The 20,029-nt window shown below is 41.7% G+C and overlaps 1 protein-coding gene across 3 annotated transcripts in view; it reads right to left on the bottom strand.

Annotated features, from left to right (window-relative positions):
• Nucleotides 1–20,029, bottom strand: part of LOC140206163 (protein Smaug homolog 1-like) — a 127,118-nt gene that overhangs the window by 66,217 nt on the left and 40,872 nt on the right. For all 3 annotated transcript variants that reach the window (XM_072274409.1, XM_072274410.1, XM_072274411.1), the window contains exon 3: nucleotides 3,642–4,157. In XM_072274409.1, coding sequence (XP_072130510.1) covers nucleotides 3,642–4,157 — 516 coding nt within the window. The remainder of the gene's footprint in view (nucleotides 1–3,641; nucleotides 4,158–20,029) is intronic.

Here is a 20,029-nt window from a genome sequence, read left to right as displayed (position 1 = left end):
CTTTTCACCTGCCTATCACCTCCCCCTGGTGCCCCTCCTCCTTCCCCCTCTCATGTCCACCCTCCACTCCTACTCAGCCCTTTATCATTTGTACTCACCTGGCTTCACCTATTATCTTCTAGCTACCCTGCCCCTCCCCCACAATTTTATTCTGGCAACTCTCTCTCCCCCCCCCCCCCCCCCAAACCTTCCTTCTCAGTCCTGAAGAAGGGTTTCGGTTTCTCCATTAAAGCTGCCTGACCTGATAAGTTCTGCCACAGTTTGTGGCTCTGTTGCTGATGTTACCCTGGATATCCAGTGATAAGGGAAAACAGCAAGAAAACTATTGAATCTCTGCTCCAAAATGCCTGCATTGATGACGATTAAATAGTATGAGCATACAGAAACTAATCTCATGGTAGGTGGTCCTCTCGTATGTACCTTTAATCTTTATACATCAAATGCTGGTAAGATAATTTATCATCAAAATAGCTTGGTTTGTAATAGCACAGCACAACAAAGATTTTGCTTCCAGAATACTTTTGGGTGTATCTTATGGATTTTGGGCTACTGATCATGAAAATCACCATGAAATTTCCCCATCACGCACCTTTTTTTTGAAATGGCCTATTTTTGTTATTTCAATTCATAATTCAAGCCAAGATTAAGGAAGGCATTTTTGTTGGTCCACAAACCAAACAGATCATCAATGACAGACAATTCGAAGAATCTCAAGTGGGACCGGAAAATATCGCATGGAGGCATTCAAGGATATTGTTGAAAATATTCTTGGCAACGACAGAGCACCTAACTACGTGCAGCTGGTTGACAACATGCTTCAAGCATACAAAACCATGAAGTGCAATATGTCACTAGATTCATTTTCTGCATTCCTGTTCAGACTTCTTCCCTGTTAATCTTGGTGCTGTCAGTGATGAGCGTGGTGAAGGGTTTCACCAGGACATTGCGGTCATGGAGAAACGGTGTCAGGGCAACTGGAATCCATCAGTGCTGGCTGATTATTGTTGGACATTTAAGCGATAAGCCTCAGACACCGAGTATGAACAAAAATAACCAAGGTTTTTAGCTTCGTTGTAACTATTGCAAAGCCTCAGCACCATTATGCAATTAAATCCATTATATTCAATAAAAGTTAATTTCTTGTTTCTCCAAATTCCTACTTGTTACAAGTAGTCTGAAATTGTATTTATGTTTAGCTTCAAGCGGACTATCAGAAACAGAAAAAAATTCTGAGGAAGCAACATTTTGAAATAATTTTGTCTAATGTAGTCAGTGAATTTGCTAACAATAAGCTACAATATTTGTGACTCGACTTGGTTATGAAGTACACGACATAAAAATTAAATAGTGGTCTGTCCACAGCAAGAATAAAATGGCAGGCAGATGTCAGCAGTCACTTCCTATTGCAACATTTCTTAAGAAGGGAGCAACCGCACCCCCCCCCCCGCCCCGAGGGGCCGCACACATTGCATAAATGAGCAGTCATTACATCCCAGACTAATCGGACTGGGCTGCTGCCAATAAAACATCTGACAGTGACACCTGACCATATCCGACCAAAGTCCATCAGTTTCACATTCACAGACAGGCCTCAAATGTATAATTTCATTTGATTGCATGAAGGAGAAAAAAAAAAACAGCTGTTGGTTTGTACTGCATTCAGACATTTTTGTCCTTGTCTATATATAGACTGACGCCACAGGCATGGTTGGGTACTGAATGTTCTTTGTAGCTTTTATAACGCACATGTTTTCTATTATACAACATCTGCAACAGACATTGAGATATTTTAATGTTATTTTCTCCCTCCTTTTGAAATTACCCCTCCTCAGCAAGAAGGTGGATGATGGAGATGCTTTCACACCTCTGCTACTGCCACGCTAAAACTAACATCAAATACATCATTCTGGGGTGATTTTCTAGACTGTTTATCTTTCCAAGGAAGTTCCCCTCTGCCTTTCTCTCCCCTCCCCCCCCAACCCAGATGATGTAGCCAAGTTCAGAAATGTGTGGTGCAAATTCCTAACCTATTTTGACTCTGTTAGCTCACTGCACTGCCTAAATACTTCTGCTAAAATATCCCAGAGGAGGAACTGATGGAACAAGAGCATGGTTCTTAAAATCATGGCATCACTGTCAGACATTTCTAGTTTTCTATTATTCTTCACAGACTGGTTTGAGATTATTCAAGCCAAGCAAACACACCAGTTTTCTGACACTGACTGCTTTACTGAGGTACTCTCTCCCTGCAGAACCTGCCTATTTCCTTGAGTGAGTCAAGGTAGCACTGACAGACTTGGACCATCAGTTATAGATACAGAATTCGGCCACTTGGCCCATTGAGACTGCTCTGTCATTTCATCATGACTGATCCATTTCCCTCCCAGGCCCAATCTCCTGCCTTTTCCCCGCAACCTTTCATGCCCTGACTAATTAAGAATCTATCAACCTCTGCCTTAAATATACTCAATGACTTGGTTTCAAAGCCACCTGTGGCAGCGAATTTCACAGATATACCACTCTGTGGCTGAAGGAATGACTCCTCATCTCTGTTCTAAATGGACATCCCCCTAGTCTGAGGTTGTGCCCTTTGGTCTTAGAATCCCTACCATATTAAAAAAATCCTCTCCACATCCATCTTATTGAGGACTTTCAAAATTCGCTAAGTTTCAATGACATACCCCCTCATTCTTGAAGTCCAGTGAGTACTGGCCGAAAGCTATCAAACACTCCTTACATGATAAGCCTTTCAATCATGGAATCATTTTTTGTGAACCTCCTTTGAACTCTCTCCAATGTTAGTACATCCTTTCTTAGATAATGGACCCAAAAGTGCTCACAATACTCCAAGTGAGGCGTTAACAGTGCCTTATAAAGCCTCAGCATTAGATCCTTGCTTTGATATTTTAGTCCCCTTGAAATGAATGCTAACATCGCACTTGCCTTTCTCCCCACCGACTTAACCTGCAAATTAAGTTCCAGAGAATCCTGCACAAGGACAAGTTGACTCGCACTTAAATCCTTTACCGCTTCAGGATTGGCCTATTAGGACAGCACTTGTACAAGACTGGACTATAAGACATTAAATTCAGCCCATTGATTCTCGTCATTCCATCATGGCTGATTTATTACCCCTCTCCTGTCTTCTCCCTGCAACTATGAAGCCCTTACCAATTAGAATCTGTCAAACCACTGCTTTAAATATATCTATGAAACAGGTGCAAAGTTCACATTTATTAACTAGTACTCAAAATAACAAGTGTACTGTAACAAATTTTATTTACTTATTGAGCTACAGCGTGGAATAGCCCCATCCGAGGCTTCAAGCCGCACTGCCCAGCAATCCCTTAATTTAACCCTAGCCTAATCGCTGGACAGTTTACAATTAACCTACCAACCTGGTAGGTCTTTGGACTGTGGGAGAAAACCGGAGCATCTGGAGGAAACCCACAAGCTCACGGAGAAATCATACTAACTCCTTACAGGTAGCAGCAGGAATTGAACACGGATTGCCTGTACTGTAAAACATTGTGCTAATCACTATGCTACCATGCCGCCTCAATGCTGGCAACATTGAATTACGACGAGCTGGGCACAACACTTCTTTGTTAAAAACTTCAATAATTAAATGTCAACCTTACCTGCACTAGTATTGCTTCCAATGTTGTTGATTGCGGATGGCACTGACACAGACGTATGCAGAGGCAAATGCCCATTCTCACAGGTCATTGGCTTGTCCTGCCAGGCAGGAACAGTGACACACATGCCGCTGTCTGCTCGGTTCTGCCACTCATTCAGCTTGTCCTCAACGTTCTGTCTTTGATTTTGGTTGTACGCTCCTGTGTAGATAGAGTCTGCCCGCCCAACACCCGATGAGCTGTAGTTGCTCGACATGTGCTCCTCCAGGTGAGTTAGCCATAAGGCCAGGGAACTCCGGTCGTCCAGCGAGGTGGCAGGATGAATTAGTGCATAGGACAGGAGCTGCCTACTTTCTTCTATAAACAGGTTGCTATCGATTGAGTAAGCCAGCACCTTTTGCAGCAGCTTCATGTACTCAGACTTTGCTTCTATATTCCCAGGCTGAAGTAGAGGAAGATGGGAAAGCAGCTGTAGAACAACCTTCTCCTTAGGGTCTTGATGCCATTGACTGATGAAAGCTGAAAAAAAAAAATAAAATGCAGTTACTTAAATTTTCGGAAATAAATCACTTCCTGTCAAGTTTACTTTTCTACTCGCCTTCAGATATAACCAACAATCATTTCAATTACAGCTACAGTGGAGTAGGCCCAGTACATCCCTGGAGAATAAAGCCCTCCAAACCATTGAGCACATCTATATGAACTGCTGTCATAGGAATGTAGCAGTCATCATCAGAGAACCCCACCACCCAGGCCATGCTCTCCTCTTGCTGTTGCCAGCAGGTAGAAGGTACAGGAGCCTCAGGATGCATCACCAGATTCCAGAACAGTTACTACCCCACATCATCAGGCTCTTGAACAAAGGGGATAACTACACTCACTTTCTCCATCACTGAGATGTTCCCACAACCAAACATCTCACTTTAAAGACTCTTTATCTCATGTTCTTGATACTTATTGCTATTTATTTATGTTTGCATTTGCACAGTTTCTGTCTTCTACACTCTGGATGATCTTTCATTGATCCTGTTATAGTTACTATTCTCTAGTGCCACAACTTTTGAACATTGCTTTGTCAGTCTGTTACTTAAATTATTTCATAAATTCTATTGTAGTTCTTTATTTTCCTGTAAACGCCTGCAAAAATGTATCTCAAGGTAGTATATAGCTATAGATATGTATTTTGAACTTTGAAATACATTGACCCGTGTGAGTGATCAAAGGTCAGTGGTTACAATGTGAACTCACACCTTCATCCTGTTGAGGGAAAGGTTATTGTTGAGCAGAAGATTGACAGATAAATGTTGAGCTTGGTTGCATTGCACATCAACATTCACGAGATTTTTAAAAAATTTATTGAGATACTGCGCAGAATACACCTTTCTGGCCCTTAGAGCTGCTCCACCCAGAAATCCCCCCTATTTAATCCTAGCCTAATCATGAGACAATTTACACTGTCTTGCCAACCGGTAAAACTTTGGACTGTGGGAGGAAACCACGCAATCGTGGGGAGAACATACAAAATCATTACAGGCCATGAAGGAAATTGAACCCGGGTCGCTGCTACTGTAAAGCATTGTGCTAACCACTGTGCTACCGTGCCAGTTCAAGGGGTAAAGAGGGCTCAGAAGTAGTGGGCATGAGAGGCATGTGTCTCAAGGCCCTTCAGCTTGCTCATTGTATTAAATGTACCCTAAATATATCTTTGCAAAAACCTATTTGCTGGAGGGATTTAGAGGTAGCATCTGTGGAGGCAGAGAGATTGTTGATGTTTCACACGGGGACACTGTATCAGGATTGAGTGTATAGAAGAGAGATAGGATCCAGGTCAGGAAAGGTTGATAGACACAAGTGAGGGGAAGGGAGAGGTGGAGACGGTGCCAGAGGCTGGGTGATGATTGGTGGAGATAGCACAGAGGAGCTGCAGAATGTGGAACCTGATAAGAAAGGAAGGCAATGAGTGAAATGAGATTAGAGAGATGGTGGTGAAGTGTGTGAGTAAAAGGTAGTCGGTCATTTCCGCCAGCTATGATGCAATGCCACCAGTTGCATCTTCCTCTCCCCGCCCTTTCTCAGGGACTGTGACTCCTTGGTTTTGTCATCACTCTACACTCATCCCTTCCTGCCCCAGGCACTTGCACTTACAATTGTAGGAGGTTTAACACTTGAGCCACCACAAACTTAAACCAGGGGTTCCCAACCTTTTTTATGCCATGGACCATCTTTTCAATTGGGGCATAAATTTATATGGACCTCCTCTAATCTTGTAGATTAGATTCAGTGCTCTTGATTTACCCTCCTCTACATCGATGAGGGGAGGGAACGTCGATGAGACCAAGTGCAAACTGGGTGAATATTTTGCCGAGCACCTGCAGACCTATCTGTGAGAGCAAACTTGAGCTGCAAATCGTAGCACCATTTTAACTTTTCTCTCCATGCAACACCAATCTTGTCTTCTGCCTCCTCCACTTCCAGGATGAGGCCAAACAGAGGAATGGCACCTTGGATTTTCACCTGCATAGTCTACAACCCAATAAAATGAAGGTTGATTCCTCTAATTTCAGGTAAGCTAACACCTCCTGTTGTCTTCTCTCCTCCTGATCTACACAGGCTCTCTCACTTAACCTTTCCTCTTCTCATCCAGCCCCATGTTAGCTGGTTTCCCCCCCTCCCCACCTGGCTCTATCTGCTTATCACCCACATGCCATTAACTTCCTCCCACTGTTCCCATATACCCAGCCTTTCTATCTGATTTCATTCAGTACCTTTTCTCATCAGATTCCATCATCTGCCTTGGTCTCCATCAATCACCTGCCAGCCTCTGTCATTGCCTCTACCCTCCCACCCCAGCTAGTTATCAACCTCTCCTCATCTAGATCCACCTATCACACTGGACAACAAAGATTTTGCTTCCTGAATACTTTTGGGTGTATCTCATGGAGTTTGCACAGCTGATCATGAAAATCACCATGAAATTTCCCCATCATATACCATTTTTAAAAACATTGCCAATATTTATTTCAATTCATAATGCAATCAGAAAAACTGATTTTTATTGGTCTACAAATCAAACAGGTCATCAATGACAGGCAATTCGAAGAACTTCTAGTGGGACCGGAGAAAATTGCATGGAAGGCATTCAAGGATGTTGCTGAAAATTTTCTTGGCAACTACAGGGCACCAAACTACGTACAGCTGGTTGACAACATGTTTCAAGCATACAAAACCTTGAAGTATAACATGTCACTAAAGATTCATTTTCTGCATTCCCATTTGGACTTCTTCCCTGTAAATTCTGGTACTGTCAGTAACGAGCATGGTGAAAGGTTTCACCAGGACATTGTGGTCATGGAGAAACGATATCAGGGCAACTGGAGTCCGTCAATGCTGGCTGAATATTGTTGGATACTTAAGCGTGAAGCTTCAAACACCAAGTACAAACAAAAAAAAAATCAAAACATATTTAGCTTAGTTGAACTATTGCAAAGTATCAGCACTATTATGCAATTAAACACATTATATTCAATAAAAGCTAATTTATTGTTCCTTCAAATTCCTACATGATACAAGTAGTCTGAAATTATATTTGTGTTCAGCTTCGAGTAGTCTATCATAAACAAAAAAATTCTGAGGAAGCAACACTTTGGAAAATAAATGCTATCCAGTGTCACCTGCCAGCTCCTGCGTCTACTTTTGAATTGGTTAGATCCTTCCTCATGCTGTCCTGATGTAGGGGCTTCACCCAAAACATCAACCACCCCTTTGCCACCCCCCCCCCCACCAATGCTGCTTGACATGCTGATTTTCTCCAGAAGTCCCCCCCCCCACACGCTCCAGAGCCCACTATCTGAAATCTGTTGCATCTCAATATACAATGGTAATATGTAGTAATTGTTCTGTAAGTGGCACATGCATTAACATATTTTACTGGATGCCTACTGGTATGAAGCATTGCCCACAGGTGTAGTTAATACCAAATCGAACCAATGACTGGTACAAGCACTGAAGCAATGATGCACCCTACCCCATGCTTAGCCATCTTTGTATAGTCTATTACCAACATATGGCAAGAAAATAGCATCTAAAAACCAGTATTAGTAAATATAACACAGAATTGGTGAATATAGTTAACCCATTTAGGATGTTGGTGAACACTGGCAATTCAGGCTGAGGCACTTGATGTTGTGGTGTTCACTGAACTTCGCAAGGAACTTGCAGATGCTTCATCACCAGTCAAGCCTACACCCTCAGTGCACAGTTATGTTTCTCTTTGGGAGTGCTTGCATTTACATAGCCCCCCTCTTTCACTTGCAACTCTCCTGACTGGCTATCCCTTCAGTTGACCTCTGAATTCTAATGACTCATGTTTTTCTGGCTCTTAGTGGTTCATAGATGGCATTTATTTCAAAGTAGGTACGAGAATTTTTAGAAGCGTGGTTCCCTTTTGATAACTCCCTAAACAAACATATCAAAATAGATGCAAATGGCGGAAATTATAGTAGACACAATTATGATAATTTACCAAAATTATCTTGATCTTGACAGAGTTGGTAAATGTGACATCATCCACTTTGGAATGAAAAATTAGAAGCATCACACACAAAATGCTGAAGACAGGTCAGGCACCTGCCAGCTCCTATGGAAATGTTTTGGGCTGAGGCCCTTCAGGACTCAAAAGTTAGTATTTTCTGCAATGGGAAGGAAACAAAAGGAACGTCTGCCTGTTGATCTATTTATTTATTGAGATACAGCATGGAATAGACCCTTCGAGCTGCAATTTTATCCTAGACTAATCATGCGACAATTTACAATGACCAATTAACCTACCAACTACTCCATCTTTGGACTGTGGGAGGAAACCAGAGCTCCTGAAGGAAACCCACATGGTCACAACAGAGAATATTACAGCCAGCAGCAAGAATTGAGCCCGGATCACTGTAATTATAAAGCGTTGTGCTAATCGCTACACTATCGGACTACCTATATACAGCAGACTTCACAATGACTTGGAACTACTGAACTTCACTTCTTTGATACAAATCATTCTGTTCTTTGGAATGCAAAACTGTGATTGATTTCCACACTAGAGAAGATTTGAAAAGCAACACGGCCGTATCAATTTTAGAATCTTGAATGCTTGAAATGTAATTTGTTATATTAAAACAAAAGAGAGTCTAACGGACAGAAGGTGTGTGACTAAATACAGTGCAGCACAGTGGTGTAGTGGTTAGCACAACACTTTACAGTACCAGTGACCCAGGTTCCATTCCTACCTTGGCCTGTAAGGAGTTTCTCCCTGTGACTGCATGGGTTTCCTCTGGGTGCTAAGGTTTCTTTCCACAGTCCAAAGGCGTATTGGTTGGTAGGTTAATTGATTATTGTAAATTGTTCTGTGATTAGGCTAGGGTTAAATCAAGGGACTGATTGCTGGGTGGCATGGCTCAAAGGGCCTATTCCACGCTGTATCTTAATCAATCAATAAACACGATCTATAAATAAATATCTGTTCTCTTTCACAAAGCAAGTTCAAGCCGAAGGGGTCAAATGTCTTTGTCAGCAGAAACTTATGATTCAAGCTGACCTACAGACCCAATCAGCATTTTCATTCAGACATGTTAAGCTGCAAAGTTTCAAACAGGCAATTTCACATTTAATAAAGGAAGAGCAAGTACGAATGGAAATTCTGTATCCAAATATCAAAGCAGATCTAACTAACAGTACCCCCCCCCCACCCCACCGAATCAGTCAAGGTCAGAATATGTACATCTCTGAACATACTGGTCAAATTGTTTCAAATACATAATTTAGTTATAGAACAGCTCAGTTTGAATTTTAAACAAAGATGATACAATGTAGTGGCGTGGGACAATGCATTGCTTGTAAAGCAATAACAATTAACTTTGTGAGCTTGACTATAATCGATGCATAAAGATCTGCCAGAGTAGAAAAGGTAAAACACAATGCAAGCTGTATTGGTCAGAATGCAACAACAAAATAGTGTAATTGGGACACACCAGGGCCAGTTCATTTTGAGCCATTAAGTGGCTGCCCCAATTAGCCTAAGTTTCATGGAAATAATTTAAAACAAGGCATAAAAAAAGACAGAGACAAACTACATTTTACAGAATAATAAATTTCTTATTTAAATGAAATACAGAACAAATTAGAGCACTATCGATACTACGGTACTATAAAACTGTATTAGCTCCTAATAGTTAACAACAGAGGAATTCATCCAGTTCTTTAGATTGACTATAAATGGACAAAATCAGCACAGACACCTAGTGCAGATAATGGGCTGCCTTTATACAATGCTATCAGAGATTGCACCCTCCAAATCTTCATTTTCATTGTAACATTCAAGATGATTGACGATACCTTCAAATTCTTTGTAGTTCCTAATTTGTCGAAGTAGTGAAATAGTTTTATTTTCTCTCACGGCCGTTTCTGGCATCCCCAAGCCTAAGTGCTCGAGTCCTCATAGAAGGATCAAAAGTGGAAAGAGTGAGCAATTTCAGATTCCTGGGTGTCAATATCTGTAAGGATCTATTCTGGACCAAACATTTTGATGCATCTACAAAGGGGGACAACAGGGACTACATTTCAATAGGAGTTTGAGGAAATTTGTTATGTCACCAAAACCACATGCACATTTCTACAGATGTACCATGCAGAGCATTCTAACCGGCTATATCACCAACTGGTATGAGCGGGGGGGGGGGGGGGGACTGCACAGGATCAAATTAAGCTGCAGAAAGTTGTAAACTCAGTCAGTTCCACTTCTCATGAACACTTATTTTGCACTACTTATTTAATTTGAAGAATATATCAAACACACCTACAGTTACTATTACATGTTGCATTGTACTGCTGCTGCAAAGACAATAAGTTTCACGACATGTGCTGGTGATATTAAACCTGATTCCAAATATGATTTTGCAGTGAGCAAAACTGTTCTGAATTGTCTTGCTGTTTGTTTTTTGCCAATTATCAGTGACAAAAATCACTGCTTTTTGAACATAAACACACACATACAACTGATGTTATTTAAAAACGGCTTGCTCTAGGCACAGAGTGTTGTCTAACGGCCACACAAGTGCACTCAGCTGACACTTATTATAAACTGTTCAGCGACGTCCTCCTGTCCCAATCAAGCAGCATAATGTCCCAAATAAATGAAGGGAAACCTGACTATTTTCGATTAAGTTTTTTGTCATTTAAGAGTTGCCCAAATCAAGTGGTTGCCCCGATTAACCGGAATCCACAGGACATCCCAAAGCACTTTACCTCAAATGAGCTTTTCTACATTGGATCAAGACAAGCGTGTTTTAAATCCACATCAAGCTCCCCAAAACAGGAATGGATGGGTTAATCAAGACATATCCCAAAGCCCAATCAGATGAACTATAAAAAGGATCTCCAGTCAGGAGAAACACCCTCTGCATTGTCTCCTCTGTACCCACTGCACGACCTCAAGTTCTTACAGACCCACTTTCTAAACAGTGGAAGTTCTAAACTAGGCTAAGTAAATTGCTGTTTCCCAAGAAATCATCTTTCCTCAGCAGGCAAACACTTTACACAATACTTCAAGTTGTGTCTTGAATACAAATAATGCTAAGATTTCTTATCCAAACAATCAACCCACTTTTACTGGAAAAGCCTTCTCATTCATACTTGCTTTCAGGGTGAATTTGAGTATTTCCTCACAATACTTCCACCCTTTTATCCAGGCACCCCATTGCTATCCTTCAAGAGGACCACAACCTTGTCATCGTTTGGAGGCTTGCGTGCCTCAGTGACCAGAGAGCTATGTTGGCTGGAGTCAGGGCTTTATGCTTTGGCTGTTGGCAGGGTCACTCATGCCAAAAAGGTCAAAATGTAGAGGCCAGACTACTGGTCTTCAGGTTCAAGGTTCAGCTCAGGGCTAACAATCCTGACTGGTCAAACAATTATTTATTTTAAAAAGCACACAGAAAGAGCAACAAACAATCCTTCTGCATCTGAGTGCGACGGTATTCCTGAAAAATCCAGAAGAAGGAACCCTTCTTCAGTCATCATCTTCTGGATGGACCACTAAACTATATATTTCATTTCTTTTATGTAGTTTATGTTTGTTTTTCATCTTGAATGTGATTCTGGAACCATTGGAGCCTGTGATTTACAGTTTGTAGAGTTTGGCTATTTTAGTGCACTGCAATCTCCAAGATTCTGGGAGGCAGAGGCAGCGTGTGGGAACCTCGCAGCGAGAAGGCTGCAAGACAGGGTGTGCGCCAATGCTTGACTTCATTTTGCCGATTAAAGCTTTCTTCATTTGCCGACTGAAGCAATGAGGGAGACTGAAACACTGAGACGAATGCAAAAGGTGAGTGCCGGCTGCTGCCTTTTTAAAATCGGTGGGGGATTGCTCTGCTGCCGGAGAGGGGAGATTACCTGTTGATCGCTGGTGGGATCGCTTGCTGCTGGACAGGAAAATGTTACCAAGGTTTTCTGCATTTTGAATATGGACTACAGACTTCCCCCACCCCACCCTTTTAGTATCTTATATTCTGTATTTTTCACCTGATCTTTCTCTTTTCATGTGTGTGTGTGTGTGTGTGTGTGTGTGTGTGTGTGTGTGTGTGTGTGTGTGGGAGGGGGGGGGGGTCAATGTACCTGTTCCGTTTTTGTCCCTTTTTTTGTAGGAAGGGGGGATTTGGGTATTGCTGATCTTTTCTTTCTTGGCTTTGTGGCTATCTGGAGAACAGGAGTTTCAGAGTTGTATATTTTGATAATAAATGAACCTTTGAAATAACGAATCCCATACCTTGTCTACCTTTTAACTGCTGTAGGAACGTTCATGTTGGAAACCACAGTCCTTTGTTAATATAAGCCTACTGACTCTCACAGCTATCTGGACTATTCCTCTTCTCACCCTGTCTCTTGCAAAAACGCCATCTCCTTCTCGCAATTCCTCCGTCTCCGCCGCATCTGCTCTCAGGATGAGGCTTTTCATTCTAGGACGAGGGAGATGTCTTCCTTTTTTAAAGAAAGGGGCTTCCCTTCCTCCACTATCAACTCTGCTCTTAAACGCATCTCCCCCATTTCACGTACATCTGCTCTCATCCATCCTCCCGCCACCCCACTAGGAATAGGGTTCCCCTGGTCCTCACCTACCACCCCACCAGCCTCCGGGTCCAACATATTATTCTCCGTAACTTCCGCCACCTCCAACGGGATCCCACCACTAAGCACATCTTTCCCTCCCCCACTCTCTCTGCATTCCGCAGGGATCGCTCCCTACACAACTCCCTTGTCCATTCGTCCCCCCCATCCCTCCCCACTGATCTCCCTCCTGGCACTTATCCGTGTAAGCGGAACAAGTGCTACACATGCCCTTACGCTTCCTCCCTTACCACCATTCAGGGCCCCAAACAGTCCTTCCAGGTGAGGCAACACTTCACCTGTGAGTCGACTGGGGTGATATACTGCGTCCGGTGCTCCTGATGTGGCCTTTTATATATTGGCGAGACCCGACGCAGACTGGGAGACCGCTTTGCTGAACATCTACGCTCTGTCCGCCAGACAAAGCAGGATCTCCCAGTGGCCACACATTTTAATTCCACATCCCATTCCCATTCTGACATGTCCATCCACGGCCTCCTCTACTGTAAAGATGAAGCCACACTCAGGTTGGAGGAACAACAACTTATATTCCGTCTGGGTAGCCTCCAACCTGATGACATGAACATCGACTTCTCTAACTTCCGCTAAGGCCCCACCTCTCCCTCGTACCCCATCTGTTACTCATTTTTATGCACACATTCTTTCTCTCACTCTCCTTTTTTCTCCCTCTGTCCCTCTGAATATACCTCTTGCCCATCCTCCCCCCCCGTCTTTCTTCCCAGACCACCTGTCCCATAATCCTCTCGTATCCCCTTTTGCCTATCACCTGTCCAGCTCTTGGCTCTATCCCTCCCCCTCCTGTCTTCTCCTATCATTTTGGATCTCCCCCTCCAACTTTCAAATCCCTTACTCACTCTTCCTTCAGTTAGTCCTGACGAAGGGTCTCGGCCTGAAACGTCGACTGCACCTCTTCCTACAGATGCTGCCTGGCCTACTGCGTTCACCAGCAACTTTGATGTGTGTCCTTTGTTAATAATACTTTTTGTAAGATTTTCACTTTATAACAAAGTCACATACTTTGCACACACTGACAGAAAATGGTATCGCAGCTCAACTGATAGTTTATCATCTTTCTCATTTTTGATTGGCTCGGTATTAGCAAAATACCTACATGATGTAACTGCTTTGATTATGTAGCCTATTAACTAATTTATCTACAAGGAACTTCTTTTAGCTTATCTATAAAAGTGATAGATCTTTCAGAAGCAGCATTTTGGCTTTCTTTATTCTTTTGTCTTATACCCCTCAGCATCATTTCTCAGCTCATTATTTAGTTTGCTTTGTATTTGTATGTTTGTCTGTACTCCAAAATAAACAGAAATCTTGGAATTAAAACTGCTCATCATTCTTGACTCTCTCAAGAACTCCATGGATCAGGAGTTAAATGGAGATCCAACAATGTCTTAGTTATTTATTGAGAAACAGCCCTTCGATCTGTGCCACCCAGCAAACCCCTGATTTAATCCTAGCCTAATCATAGGACAATTTACAATGACAAACTAACCTACCAACTGGTAGGTCTTTGGACTAGGGGAGAAAACTCAAGCACTGGTGGAAACTTACGCGGTCACAGGGAGAACAGGGGATTGAATCCAGCTCACTGGTACTGTGAATTGTTGTGCTAACCCCTACACTACCGTGCCACACCCCCCCGGACAACTGAACTATAAAGTCTGACCCTCTCTTGCACTCAGTTAATCCCCAGGAAAACCTGAAAGAATGTCTAGTTCAGGGGTTCCCAACCTGGTCCACGGACCCCTCAGTTAATGATAGGGATCCACAACATAAAAACTGTTGGGAACCTTTGCTCATATGGAGAGGGGGCTCCACATAAAATAAAAGATTTCAATGGTTGAAGACAGATAGAAGAAATTAAATTCATCAAATACAAAAAAGGAGAAAGGATTGCCACCATGAAGCAAGTTCAGTAAAATTAGAATTTTAAAACACCAATGTGTCATATACCAATGTAAAAAGATAAAATAACTGAAGATACGAGGGGTGATTGATAAGTTCCTGGCTAAGGCAGAAGGAGTCAATTCTAGAAGACCTAGCACATTTATTTTTCTTACATTTACACACTTAGTCCAGCCGCCGTGGAGCATATGGATCCCTTCTTTGTAGAAGTCGGCATCTTGGACCTCCAGGTGGTCCACAGCAGGGTTGATTGATAAGTTTGTGGCCTAAGGTAGAAGGAGATGAGTTATACAGCTCTTGTTACATGCACCTGCAGTTCAACTCTGAGTGATTATGCAGAAAGTTTGAAGTTAAGAACTCATCTCCTTCTACCTTAGGCCACGAACTTATCAATCACCCATCAAAAGCAATTACATTTTCTGCAATAGACAAGTTTTAAAGACATTCTGGAGAGAGTACAGCATAAATTAGAGATAAATATATCATTTTAAGTGCTATGATACAATATACAATTGGACCAATCAGTGATAGGCACAGCAAGCAAAAAAAAAATCATGCTTGGAAAAAAGTTTCAAAAGTACTGATACAAATTTAGCAGAAATGCTGGAAACACTCAGCAGGTTAGACAGAGATAATGCTTAGCTTGAAGAACCTTGTTTCCAGTATTTTGTTTTAGACTTCCAGCATCGACAGGATGTTTGCTATTGTGCAGGAAGATTATACCTTTTACTGAAAATCAGATTTACAGGAATACTTTAATCAAGTATTAGCAAAGAGACCATGATTATAACATTTACAAAAGTGGGGTTTGAAACAAAAAAAAATTCTACTCCATAACAATTTTCAAAAGTCTAGCTTCAGTAACCAGTTCTGTACATTAGTACAGACACACACAATCCTGATGAGGGGTCTCAGCCCAAAATGTCGACTGTACTCTTTTCCATAGCTGCTGCCTGGCCTGCTGAGTTCCTCCAGCATTTTGTTTGTGTGTTGCTTAGATTTCAAACATCTGCAGATTTTCTCAATACATTAGGACACTTGCTTTTACCATTTAATATTGGCTCAATAGCTGAGAGCCTGGTATTTTCCTGTAAGAAAATAAATTGGAAAGCAGCTTCTATCATTGGAGATCCCCATCACCCAGGTCATGCTTTCTTCTTGCTGCTGCCATCAGGTAGAAGGTACAGGAGTCTCAGGACTCACACCAACAGGTTCAAGGACAGTCACTATGCCAAAACCATCAGGCTTTTTAATAAAAGGGGATAACTACACTCACTTGCACATCCATTAAGATGTTCCTACAACTAATGATCTCACTTTAAAGACTATCTCATGTTCTTCTTATTTATTTGCTGTTTATTTATATTTGCATTTGCACAGTTTGTTGTCTTCTGCACTCTGGTTGATCTTTCATTAATCCTGTTATAGTTACTATTCTATAGATTTGCTGAGTACGCCCACAGAAAATGAATCTCAGGTCTGTATATGGTGACATACACATACTTTGATAACAAAATTCTCTTTGAACTTTAAAAATTCATTATTTTGCGCAATAAGTCACCTTAATGCACAATCTTTAATAAAACCCAAAATGGTTCAATGCGTCCATTTAATATCAGAGAACGTATACCGTATACAACGTGAAATTCTTACTCTTTGCACTCATTCACAAAACAGAAGAAAACCCCAAATAATAAATGACAGAAAACTGTCGGAACCCCAAAGCCCCTTTTTCCCTTCTCATGCTCAAGCAGCAGAAAAGCATCAAACCTCCCCCTTCCCCCACTTATTCTCTCACATCCCAATATCTCTGGAAAACCCCTATACAACTTAATAAATCTACAGACCTATTGATCTTGATCTACATATTAGATATTACCTGCCTTTATAGGCAGTGACAATGGTGAATGAATTTAAAATTTAGAGCAGGGGTTAATGGTAGGGGACCATGGCATAAAAAAGGTTGGGAACCCCTGATTTAGAGGGTGGATTTTGTGTTTAAAGTACCTAGGCACATAAAATTTGTGGAGAAATGGACTTGAGGTACAGATTGACCATAAGCTAACAGTTCCACAACAGGCTTCAATGGATAATCTAATGTGTCAATCACAAACTACATAATCTACAAGGAATGGAGCTACAGCTCCTTTGCAACCATTATGTTTTTAAGTAGGGGACAGACACTTCAATCTTCAGATAGGGTACTGTTAATGTGACTCAGTTTTAACGACAGTCTATATGGTGGCTCTTTACTAAATGTCTTCCGGAAGCCTGTATGTACACCAACAGCATTCCCCTTGATCACCCTGTCAAGTTAAGGAGTTCTGCCTTTAACAAACCCAAACCAACTTTCTCTAAACAGCCAATGTTTGTCTGAGCTTTTCAGTCGCCATCTCTAAATTAATTGACTCTATGAGCAGTGAGTCATAGAGCACGGCAGCACAGAAACAGGCCCTGCTGCTCATCTAGTTCGTGTCAAACTATTGTGTTGCCTATTGCCATCGACCTCACCCGGACCATAGCGCTCCATACCCCTCCCATCCATATTTCTCTTAAATGTTGAAATCTAGCCTGAATCCACCATATCTACTGGCATCTTGCTCCACCCTCTCACTACCCTGTGAGTGAAGTTCCTCCCCAGGTTCCTCTTAAATATTTCACCTTTCACTCTTAACCTATCACCTCTACTCCTAGTTTCACTGAACTTCAGTGGAAGAAGCCTGCTTGTACTTACCCTATCTATACCCTCAGTTCTATTTACCTTTATCAACTTCCCCTTATTCTCCATGATTTAATCCACAACCCATTTTAATTTATTTATACAGAAGATGTAGGTGACTGGTCCTTCTTGACCAACAACCCTACTCTGGGACTAATTATCCTACTAACCCGCGAGTCTTTGTAATGTGGAAGGAAACGAGAGCGCCCAAAGGAAATGGACTGTGTCAGGGGGAGAATGGACAAACTCCTCCCAGACAGTGGCAGAACTTAACCCAGGTTCCTGGCACTGCATTAGTGTTACTCTAAACGCTACTGTATCACCCCCAACCTTCAATATACAATTTTCCGATGCTTGAGCACTGCTCTGAACCTATGGATGTTCCAAAGATTATGCCCACAGCTTTTTCATTTTAGCCAAGGAGACCAGATAATTTACCCACTTTGCAGTTACATTTTCTGGTAATTACCATGAAATTTTAGCCCATCTTGAATTTCAACAGCACCTTCCTTTGTCAAGATTACAGTAATACCATCTTCCTTGGGAAAGCCACAGTGCTCATTTAGTACCTCAGTTATGCCCTTTGCCTCAAGAACATTTCCTTACTTGTAATTTGCAAAACCCTCGAGGGTTAGCTCCTAACACAGTGTAATTTGATCTCTGTCAAGTACTTGTTAAATCTTTCACAATGAAATGCTGGCAGAAATTCCAGCCGTAAGATGTCAGATCAGTATGTGAACCAGAATCAGGTTTAATAATATTACCGGCATATGTCATGAAATTTGCAAACTTAGCAGCAGCAGTACAATGCAATACATGATAATATAGAAAGATAAATAAAAGAATTACAGTAACTATAAATGAAAATTACATAAATTAAAAATAGGGCAAAATGGAAAAAAGTAGTGAGGTTGTGTTCATGGGTTCAATGTCCATTTAGGAATCAGATAGCAGAGAGGAAGAAGCTGTTCCAGAATTGCTGAGTGTGTGCCTTCAGGCTTCTGCACCTCCTTCCTGATGGTATCAATGAGAAGAGGACCTAGGTGATGGGGATCCTTAATGATGGATGCCGCCTTTCTGAGGCATCGTTCTTTGAAGATGTCCTGGATACCATGGAGACAAGTACCCACGACGGAGCTGACTAATTTTACAACTATCTGTAGCTCCTTTCAATCCAGTATCCACCCTCCCTCCCCATACCAGTGATGCACCAGTTAAAATGCTCTCCAAGGTACATCTGTAGAAGTTTTGAGTGTTTTAGGTGACACACCAAATTTCCTCAACCTCCTAATGTAATATAGCTGCTGTCATGCCTTCTTTATAGCTGCATTGGTGTTGGGTCTTCAGAAATGTTGCTGTCCAGGAACTATAAGAATCCAGGAATGTCAAAAGTATAATGGCTGAAGCAATTCATCCCATGACCTATTAACACAATATACTAAACTAATAATTTTTTTCTTTAACTTTTCCTTTTTCAATTTCTTTAATTAATTTTTTGGCCCTAACAGCATCATAGGGTGGCACAGTAGCGTAGTGGTTAGCACAACGCTTTACGATATCAGCAATCCAGGTTCAATTCCGGCTGTTGTCTATAAAGTTTGTACGTCCTCCCCGTGACCGCATGGGTTGCCTCAGGGTACTCCTGTTTCCTTCCAAAGTCCAAAGACAGACTGGTTGGTAGGTTAATTGGTCATTGTCAATTGTCCCATGATTAGGCCAGGATTAAATTGGGGGATTGCTAGGCAGCATGGCTTGAAGGGCCAGAAGGGCCTATTCAGCACTGTACGTCAATATATAAGCTTTCACCCTAAATGCCAGTCCTCATACACTTTCACCACCCCAATCAGGAAGGCCTTAGGCATTCCAATATTTCCATCCAGCAGGTTAAGAGCACGATAGCAACTTCACTTTCTAATTAATCAGTATACATTCTGCATGTCATCTGAAACTTTGAGAAACTTCTACAGATGCACAGTGGAGAGCATCCAGACTGGTATGGAAACAGCAATACCCAAGAATGGAAAAGGCTGCAGAAAGTAGTTGGTACTGCCCATCACAGGCAAAGCCATCCTACCTTTGAGCACATTTACAAGGATTCTGCTACAAGAAAGCAGCATCCATCCTTATCTTATTTTGTACATTGTTGTCTGTCAGTCTGAGTGTAATTTTTCCATTGATTCTATTGGGTTTTTTTGTTCTATTTTGAATGCTCACAAAAATCTCATGGTGACATATGTACTTTGATAATAAATTTACTTTGATCTCATGACTTTATTAATACCAATATAGTAAAGTTTAGTTAATAACAAAACTACATATTACAATTCCCTGAGCTTTGTGGGCCAAAGGGCCTGTATTGTGTTGTAGGTTTTTCTATGTTTTCTATCATTCCCTGGCCCCTCACAGCCTCATCTTCAAGTATTCAGTCCCTATACACTTTCACCATCCCAATCAGAAAGATCTTGGGGCTCTCCATTCCTTTCTATAACACGGATCTAACCAAATTCCATCTACTAACGATCAGGAATTTGTGATCTTGCTGAACAACATCTCCTTTGATAATTCCCACTTTCTGCAAGTCAAAGGCAGAGCC

This window comes from Mobula birostris, chromosome 12, assembly GCF_030028105.1.
Source record: "Mobula birostris isolate sMobBir1 chromosome 12, sMobBir1.hap1, whole genome shotgun sequence".
In the NCBI taxonomy this organism is placed as follows: Eukaryota; Metazoa; Chordata; class Chondrichthyes; order Myliobatiformes; family Myliobatidae; genus Mobula; species Mobula birostris.
The sequence above is the reverse complement of the archived record's forward strand: the minus strand, read 5'-3'. Positions and strand labels throughout refer to the sequence as shown.